Genomic DNA, 9,948 nt, shown 5'->3' on the forward strand with positions numbered 1-9,948 from the left:
ATGCGTCCCTGCCGCAAGGCTGCTGCGAACAGGAAGGTGGGCAATGCACGCCAGGACCAGGGCGATGGAGCCCAGCTCTAGGCAAAGCGGGAGCCCCGGGCGTGTGGGGTGCCTCGGCCTCCGAGCCCACCCGGACCAGAACTGCCAATCCCTCTCCCTGAGCTGACCGGGGAGGGATCTGAGTCATCTCCACTGTGGAGAAGAGGACGGCGGCAGGACATGCCTCTGCTAAGGGGCCCAGAGAGGGCAGGTCCCTGGTCCAGGTCACACAGCGGCCAGAGCTGGGGAGAGCCAGGACAGCCCTACCTCGTCCAGCAGCAGCTGGGGATAGGACTTGACGGGACGCTGATCACGTTGGGGCCGTAGACGGCCTTCCTGTAAGACAGAGTGACAAAGTGTCAGATGGGGGGGTGCGGCAGTGGCAGCTGGACCCTCTGGCAGGGACGGAGCACCCCACTTCACAGCCGCGGGAGACCGAGGCCAGGGAAGGCAGGAGACTGCCAGCAGGCCATGCCCCGGGGTGCAAGGCAGAGGGCCGGCCCCCAGGCAGCCCCCACCTCACAGTGCGGTCCTGCAGGCTGAGGCCAGCGCTGGCGCGGCGGAGGTCGTCACAGGTGCGGCTGTGCCAGCAGGCTGCGCGGGAGCGGAGAGGGGCTTGAGCGGGCAGCAGGGTCTGAGTTCTGTTCCCCTCCTCCGGCCCACCTCTGCCACCCCAGCCCAGGGAGAATGCGTCCTGCACTAACTCTGGGCCTGAAAGAAGTGAACGTGTCAGTCGCTCAGTTGTGCCAACTCTTTGCCACCCCGTGGACGGCAGTCCGCCAGGCTCCTCTGTCCAATACTGGAGTGGGTTGCCATGCCTCCTCCAGGGATCTTCCCGACCAGGGATCGAACCCAGGTGTCCCGCATGCAGGCAGATTCTTTACTGTCTGAGCACCAGGGAAGCCCTCACTTTCCCCTTTTGTCCCTCTGATTGGGCCTCAAACCCTGTCACCCAAGAAAAAACAATTACAGATGATGAAAATACGTAGCAGGGACAACAGCTGCTGTTGTTCAGTGACATTTAGTGCCGCGGACTGTTTGCTGACATCAATGCCAGAATGAGTGGAAGGCGACACGCTGCGTAACGTTTTAAGCATTGTTACCGGCCTGCGTTAACAGTTTGTGTGTCTGGCACTCTGAATTTTGAAATACATATGTATATAGATAAAGCTGGCATAAATTTTACTAAAGCAACTATATTGAAAAAAGATGCCGCCTTAGGTAGGTCACTGCTCTCTGGCCTCAGATGTTCACGTGCAGGTTGGAGCCGGGGACAGCACCACCTCCCGGGGCTGCCGGTGGGGTCAGGGGGGATAAGTTCTGCACAGCATTTCGGACGGCTCCTGGCAGCGATGGAGCCACGGACACCGCGGTGACTCCCGTTCTCCTCTCGCAGCGGAGGCTCCTGGGGCGTCCGCGCGCCTGCTGGGCGCTCGCCTCTGGGCTGTGCTGCCTTTTACCAACCAAGCTGGGGGGCATCAGGGCTCCTCCCGGCTGCGTGAGCACGCTCTGCCCAGGACCCAGGAAGGCCGGAATCACGCCCGAGTTAGCGGACTCCGCGACCAGGAACGGCCGAGAGTAGGGGTATGGCCCCTGGCTTGCTCCCTTGGGTGAGGGCACCCCCAGGCGTGTGTGCATCACTGGCTCAAAGGGGCCCCGAGGCCTGCGTCCCGGGCGCCCACGACGAGCCCCTTCACTGCCTTCTCCCTGCCTCCCGACCCTGGTGTCTCCTTCCAGCCTCCCTGCACCTGAATCCTGTCTTGGGGTCTGCTTCTTGGGGCTCAAACTAAGACATAAAGTGAACTCATGTTTCTCAAGCCCTTAGTAGGGGCAGAGCAGCTACAAGACCCGGCTCTGTGGCCAGGAGGTCCACGTCCAGGGTGGGCAGTCTGCTCACAGTGGTGCTGCCACCATGGGCCGGGCACTGGCCTAGCCTTGCACGCCAAGCGTGTGCTTTACATTCCAAACAGAGCTAGGATGGGGCTTCCTTTGTGGCCCAGCGGTTGAGAGCCCTCCTGTTGACGCAGAGAACACAGGTTCGAGCCCTGGTCAGGGAAGACCCCACGTGCCCCGGGGCAACCAGGCCCCTGCTCCCCAACAAGAGAAGGTGCCGCCCCTAAGGAGCCCATGCGCCCCAACTAGAAAACAGCGCCCCCAGCAGCGAAGACGCAGCACAGCCTGAAATACACAACCTCAGAGAAACTCTGGAACTCGAGGCCAGGATCCCCTTCACGACTTATTTACAAACAGAGACCTTGAGGCCCTAACAGGCTCCGTGACCTGCCTGGGGTCGCAGGGGGTCGAGGCCCGGAGCTGAGAGCGGAGTCCACGCCGGGCTGCCCCCCGCCAGCCCTCTGCCCGGCCCAGCGCTGCCCTGGTGCCCACCTGACTTGGCGGAAGGCCTGCTGGGTCTCTATCCAGACGTAGCGCTGGCCTCGGAAGACGTAGTAGCGCAGCCTCCGCTGGAGGGGCACAGAGAGGGGTGTGCTCATGTGGGGCGGTGGACAGGGGCCCGCCTGAGGCCTGTGCCTGGGGGGGCGGGCGGGGCGGCAGGGGCCCCGGGAGAGGGGTGGGAATGAAAGAGGTGATCCACTAGGGACTCCCTGGGGCTCCAACAGCTTGAGACCCCTCGCTCTCAGCGCAGGAGCTGGGATATGCCCCCTGGTCAGGCCCTCGCTCTCGGCTCAGGGGCTGGGATTTTCCCCCTGGTCGCTCTCGGCACAGGAGCTGGGATCCCACCCCTGGTCAGGCCCTTGCTCTCGGCGCAGGAGCTGGGATCCCACCCCCAGTCAGGCAACCACGAACAGAGCCTGCATGCTGCAACCAAGGGCCAGCACAGCCAATAATTAATTTTAAAAAATGAATAAAAAATAATCTGATTAATTCAAAATAAAAAGGTGATCAGCCAGTATCCTGGCCTCTTAGGAGAACCAGAGGTGCCCGGAGCACAGTGGAGGCCAGCTCTAATCGCAGAGGGTGTGAAAGTGGGCCCCGGGACGGGCAGGGCGTATCCGGAGCCCAGCTGTCCACGTACCTGCTCTTCAGGCCTGTGGAGCCGTGCGGTGTCCTTCCAGGCGTCCTCTGGCTCTGCCCCCACAGCCGCCCCGCTCCGGCCATCCTCTGCCCGCGTCTGTGGGGGCGGCTGCAGGCTGTGGAGGGGCTGGGGTTACTGTGGACCCCGGGCCGGCCCAGCACCCGCCTGTCCCCAGTCACTGCGCTCCCTGGGATGGGAGGCCTGGGTCGGCGCCTTCGCGGGAGGAGAGCGGGGAGCGGGGCTTCTGGGAAGGGGGACGCAGCTGCCTCACCTGTCAGCGCCAATGGCCTCCGTCTGCACTTGGACCGTACAGAGCTGCCATGAACTATCCTGGAATACGGAGGCACGGACCCGGTCCGAAGCGATCCTTCCCCTCCCCGGCCCCACCCCACGGCCAGGTGGTCCCCGCTGGAGGAGGCACGGATCAAGGATGTGGGGGACCTCCTGGGAACCACCCGCCCTGCCGCGTCTGCCCACTGCTCAGATGGGAAGGCTGAGGTCTAGGGAGGAGACGCGCCCGTGTCAGGTCCCACAGAATGTCAGCAGCCAGGCTGGGCCGGGAACCCGGGCGTCCTGCACCCCCGAGCCCGAGGCACTGCCACCCCTCCCTCCAGGCTCTCCCTGCCCCCGCCCGCTCGCCCGCTCACCTCTCTGTCTCTTGTTTCGATGACGAGTATTTCGGCGCGGGCCAGGGTGCAGGGCCGGAGCCGCAGGCGCACCGCCCACAGGGGCTTCCACCGGAACAGGAGCAAAGGGAGCCCCGCCAGCGTCCAGACCACGGCGTGGTAGCCGACGGCTCTCCACGGACTGCCACAGTAGCCGCTGAGCCTCTGCACCACAGGACAAGGCCAGCGCAGCTGGGCGGGCAGGTCCACCCCCACTCGGAGCTCGCCCGCCCCTCCTCGTCCACGTGCACGCGTGTTCAGTCACATCCGACTCTCTGAGACCCCCAGGTCACGGCTGCAGCCCGCCAGGCTCCTCTGTCCGTGGGACTTCCCAGGCAAGAACACTGGAGCGGGCTGCCGGTTCATTTCCGGGATCTTCCCGGCCCAGGGATCGAACCCGCGCCTCCGCGCCTCCCACCTCTGCAGGCGGGTTCTTAACCACTGAGGCCCAGGACCCTCCCCCCGCCCCCCGCCCGGCCTCCACATACCTCGGATGAAACTGAGGAGCTGAGGGGATCTGTAGATGTCTCGATCGTCAGGGTCCCATAGCCGGCGGGCGTGCTGCCCACGAGCGGGCTGCTGTCTGTGGGGAGAAGGGGAAACATCCTTGGTGGGGGGGCTTGGCCTCCTTCCTTAAACAGGATTGGAGCTGGCACACCCAGCAACTTGGGCCTTTCTGGCCCTGTTCCCCGCGTCCTGCTGGCTCTCGCTCACAGCGCCTTGTTTCCTTGAGCCCCTGGTGAATTCTGACGGGCTGTGGCCCGGAGTCGGGGCCGGGGCCCACCCGGCTTCGCCAGCACCCATACACCCAGCTGCTGCCTTCCTGGGAGCTCTGTGCCCCACTTTCCACCTGGTCTCCACCCCAAGGGCAGGGACAGGGCTCTTCATCCTTCATTAACCTTCCTGCCCACCACAGCCCTGGCCGTGAGGAGATGCTGAGAATCTGGACCAATAAAACGTAAAGGCAGCCTCACTGTGGAAGTGAAATGAGGGAGGAGGAAGGAAGAACCCTGTCACTGGGGGTGGGCTGGAGGGGGGCATGAGCTGAGCAAGCCCCCAGGGCTGGAGGAGAGACGCTACCACGTGCCAGGGCCCAGAGGAACAGCGGGCAGCTTCCCTCTGTGAGGAAGGGGCCCATTTTAAAGATGGGTAAACTGAGATTCAAAGAAACGCGGTGGGCATTTCTACTGCAGAAATCATTCTTTTTCTCCTGCTTCCCCTACTGTAGAGCTACATTCCTAGCAGAGCAGGCAGACAGGGGGCGATCTGGGGCCCTGCAGGGGGTAGGACTCAGGGCTCCCAGCCTCTGCCAAGGTTTCTCCAACTGCGGTCCCCAGACCTCTCAGAGAAGCTGTTAAGACATGACGATGCCCGAGGCCCTCCCAGACCCGCAGGCACGAAGGCGGTGGTGCTGGGCAGCCGCAAGTTTCCCAGGAAGAGCTCGCTGCAGGGGGTGGGAAGCCGGGCAGGTGGGGAGCAGCCTGCTGAGTTTCTGGGCTCCCTTCCCTGCCTCCCCAGACAGAGCCCTGCAGAGGCCTGAGCTAAAGGTCCCACGCAACAAACCCGAGGTTTCCCAGGCAGCTGATCCTGTCACAATACCCCAGCCCCTCAGGGGCTCTGCCCCCAAACACTTGGGTTCCTGCAGCTGCTCCAACCCCCGAGGCAGCCAGGAGGGTCAGTGTTTCCCAAGGACCCACAACGAGCGGGCTCCACTCCCAGTCCTTCTTATGTGGGTAACACAGTGACCCTGCCACGTGAGCACAGTAACTACCCCCTTTTTACAGAAGAAAGTTAGGCTCAGAGAGGTTAGGTAGGATTTTAAAGCCCATCAGACCAGACCAGACAGTCTGTTCTCTCCTCTCCAGCCCCCACGCCTCCACCTAAGGATGGTGGTAATAATCACTATGGTAATGATCAGAGTCAGAACTGCTGACGTCCATTAAGCACCTCCTGGGTGGCAAGAGTGGCTCGAACCTGCCACAGGAAGGGGCTGCTTTCATTCCCCAGCAACACGAGGAGCTGCTTCGTACGAACGGGGGAGCTGAGGCTGAGCCACAAAGGTCCCCAAGCGAACGGTGGAGCCAGGGGGTCACGGCCCAGACCCTGTGCTCTGGGGGCCAGTGGGCACCATCCCAGAGCAGGGCACACGCCCGCACCGCCTGAAGCCTCTCTCAACAAGAGGACCCAAACCTACACGGAGCCAGGCTCCACCACAGCCAAGCCACCAGGCTACTGGGCGGCTCAGAAAGCTATGGAGGCGCCACCAGCTCCAGGAAGGGCCTAGTCTCTGGGGAATACACAGAGAGAGAAAGAGAGACAGACAGACAGACAGACACACACACACACACACACACAGAGGGAGAGAGAGACAGACAGACACACACACACACACAGACAGATAGACACAGACAGAGAGAGAGAGAGACAGACAGATAGACAGACACACACACAGAGGGGGAGAGAGAGAGACAGACAGATAGACACAGACACAGAGAGAGAGAGAGACACATAGACAGACAGACACACACACACACAAAGAGACAGACAGACAGACAGACAGACAGACAGACACAGACACACACATACACAGAGACACACACACACAGACACACACAAACACACACACACAGACACAGACACACACACACAGACACAGACACACACAGACACAGATACACAGAGACACGAAGCCTGCGGTTCTCAATCATCACACCCACCCACCCACACACACACACACACACACGAAGCCTGCAGCTCTCAATCACCTGCGCCTGGTCAGCCTTCCCCCTGGGCCCACAGAGACCCCTGGGGGTGGTCCCTTTGCGTTCTGGCCCCAGCCCAGCCCAGCTTTGGAGGGACGCTTGCTGGGGTGTCATTTCCTGCCCATCCTGATGGCAGTGCACAGATGACAAAGGGCTGAGCCACCCGCTCTCTGCATGTGTGTGGCCCTCCTCTCTGCTGTGGGTCTGTGTATGTCTGTGGCTGCAGGTGGGAGCAGGCGGCTCGCCCTGGGGCAGGACACCAGGCGTTCAGGACCCATCCGGCCTGGGCCCCTGACAGGCCCAGCCCTTTTCCTGTTCCCGCTTCAAAGACCACGGTCCCTGCTGGCCTTCCCACCAGAGCCCCCACCAGCTCTGCAGACCTGCCTCCTGAGGGGTCAGAGTCGGTGGTCTCTCCCCTTTAGGGCTGACCGCGGGTGTAAGGGGAAGAGCACCTTACAGGGGAATTCCCTGGCGGTCCAGGGGTTAGAACTCTGTGCTTCCTCAGCAGAGGGCACTGGTTTGATCCCTGGTTGGGGAACTAAGATCCCCTGCAAGCTGCAAGGTCAAAAAAACACCCCAAACCACCACCACAAAGGGGGCTGACACAGGCCAGGCACCGCTCAAGGGCTCGACACACTTCGATTCATTCATTTCTCACCACTGTCAAGTGGGGACTGCTTTTATTCCTATTTTACAGACTAAGAAACTGAGGCCCGGAGAGGTGGAGTAAGTCGCCCAAAGGCACACAGCCAGTGTGTGGTGGGATGTGATCCAGGGGGTGTGATGGTAGGGTCCCCGCTCTTAACCGCAGCTCCATGCCTGCCGTCGCTGCCGTCCCCCTCGGTAACTGTGGTCCTGGTTCTTTCACAAGGGCCTCAGCCTCTCTGGCTTACCCCTCTCCAGGATCGTAACCCTGAGGCAGCTGGCCCAGGGGGTGTTTGAAGTTCCTGAAGCGTGGCCTGCAAGTTCCTGAAGCGTGGCCTGTGCAGGAGGGCGTCACCGGCTCCTCTGCCAAGGAGGTGTGGCTTCCGCCCTGACCCATTTCTTGGGCTCCCTTCCACGCTCCCACTGCCCCGTCTGAAAACCCACAGCTGTGCGCTCAGCAGCCGCTCCCTGGCCTCCACGCCCCCAGGCCAGCGGCTGTGCTGGGGACCGGGTTGCAGCGTGGTGCCCACCAACTTGTCTCGCAACTGGAAAGGGCATTATTCCAAAGCCCCCTCTGCCCACCTCCCGCCTCCGCTGAGAGCAGCGTGTCAGGCCTGCACAGGGATCACCCGCTCCTGCTCGCAGCGCCTGGAACCCACTGAATGAAAGAACATGTGAGTGAGGGCTGCACACCTCACTGACCTAACAGGGCCCGGAAGCAGCGGGGCAAGGCTCGCTGAGTCCCTCTCCCGCCCTGGGCCAGCTGGCAGGTGCAGAGCGGCCAGCCTCTTCTTGGCGGGCCCTGCCAGAGCCCACCTGGAGCTGCCCTCAGCATCTCGCTTCCCCCAGGACCTAAACAGTGTTCCCTCTGGAAGTTCTTTCTTGTGTCTGTCTCACACACGTCACTTCTCCCAGTCAACCTAGGGAAGGAGGAAGGCAGCTTGAAGGAGGAAGCCACATCTGTGGAACACTCTAGATTCCAGCAAGGTCAAGCCCAGGGCCTGCTTTTGCAGAACACCTGTCAGCATACTCAGAAGGCTGTGTTTATATCTATTCGCATCTGAGGCTCCCCAGGGATGGCACAGGAAGGCCAGGGCAGTGTCTGATCTCTTTCAGGACCGCTAGCTGCTTGAGACGAGAATACTTTCACAAACGACGGCACTGCTCTTCTCGATAACAGCAACGGATCTTCACAGGTAACCCTCTGACGGAGGGACTATTATCACCCCATTTTACAGCTGGGGAAGCTGAGGAACACAGCTTCAGGGTCCCTTGCGCAGGCTCATAGAGCTTGAAAGGGGAGAAGCTGGAAATGAGTGGGTCTGAATGAACACATTCCTTCCATTCGCCCTCACAGCCACCTCTCAGAAAGTAAGGATTAGGATCCCCATTTCAGTGAGGCTCAGAGAGGTTGATCAACATGTCCAAAGTCACACAGCTCCAAGTGGTCAAGACTAGACTTGAAACTAGTCTGACTCCACAGCCCCGGGGCAATGCCACCAGCGCTGCAGAGCCGAGGGACTGGGGTCAAAGCCGTTTGGGAACCTCTTGTTTCCTGCGGAAGCGCCGGTTTCCTGCTGATGATCGCGGAGGCCTAGGGCAGCCTCCTCCCTTGCCGTGCTTCTCCGGGGCCAGGCTGAGTCAGGCACAAGCTGCCAGGAGCTCCCTGATCTGAGGATCTGGGTCCGAGAGCCACAGCCCCTCAGCAGGCCTGCACTCTAGAGTCGGGGCTGGGGGGGTGAGGTGGGAGACAGGAGGGAGAGGCCCAAAGGGTCTGAAGCTGCAGAGAGGATGCTCGGGTGTTGGTGGCCCGTGGCTGAGAGATGAGCCCTCTCTAAACACCGGAGGTCTACTGGTGCCCTTCGCAGCAGACGGGATTTAAATTAGGTGGCCTCCAGACACACGGCTTGGGACAGGTGACAGGGACGGTGTGGTCCCTGGACCAGGGCACTGAGCCTTCCTCTGGAGGCCTGGAGTGACATTTGTACCCCAGGACACTCCAGTCCAGAGATTCAGGAACCCTTGGCTCCTCCAGCTCCATTCATTCATTCAGCCCAAAGGAACACCCGCTCAGAGGCCCGGACGCAGCGACCTCCACGCCTCTCCCACCTGGACGCCGGTCTCCGCACCGGGAGGCCCGCGCCCCGGTTAACCCTCTGCACGGCGGCGCCGGGGGCTGAGCCGCCGGGGCTTTAGGAAGGAGCCACCCCGGGCTCCCGGCCTCTCTGGGATCTGGAGTCGGGGGGGTGCCCGGCGCGGGATTTTCGGTGGTGGGGGGGCGGGGGCGGTGTCCGGGGGCCGCTCCCGCGGTGGGGTCTCCCAAAGGCAAGTGGACCGCGCCCGGGTCCCGTCTGCCCCGGCGGCGCGCTCACCTGCGCTCATGGCGGCTCCTCGCGCTCATCGCCGGCACGGGCGTCGCGAGGCCCCGCGGCAGGGGCCGAGGCGGAAGGCCGGGGGCGCGGGGCGCGGCGGAGCCGGGCCGCCCGCAGCACCTGCAGGACCGGGAGGAGGGAGCGGCGGCCACCGTGCCGCAGTCGGGTCTGCGCCCCCCGCGCCCCGCCCCGCGCCCCGCCCCGCGCCCGCCAAGCCCCGCCCCCTGCGTCCGCGCGCCCCGCGGGCCGCCGGGACTTGTAGTCCGAGCCGGCCCCGCCGCGCCGGGCCTGGGCTGCCGGAGGCCGACGCGAGAGCCCTGGGGCAGAGGCGCACAGAGAGGGGAAGACGGCGACGCGGCAGGACGACCCGCAGACGCAGGAACACAGGCGCGCTCCGAGATCTAGTCCTCAGATGCGAGCGCGGGTGCGCC

At 62.9% G+C, this 9,948-nt stretch overlaps 1 protein-coding gene across 1 annotated transcript; it reads right to left on the reverse strand.

Moving 5' to 3' along the window:
• LOC102183471 (probable cation-transporting ATPase 13A2) lies at positions 2,425-9,690 on the reverse strand (the record flags this gene model as incomplete). The annotated part of the gene is given in 6 exon segments (XM_018054686.1): positions 2,425-2,501; positions 3,074-3,188; positions 3,345-3,403; positions 3,721-3,903; positions 4,227-4,321; positions 9,518-9,690. Coding segments are annotated over 6 exon segments (539 nt in total), but the record flags the coding sequence as incomplete, so codon positions are not given.

Source organism: Capra hircus, chromosome 2 (genome assembly GCF_001704415.2).
Source record: "Capra hircus breed San Clemente chromosome 2, ASM170441v1, whole genome shotgun sequence".
NCBI lineage: Eukaryota > Metazoa > Chordata > Mammalia > Artiodactyla > Bovidae > Capra > Capra hircus.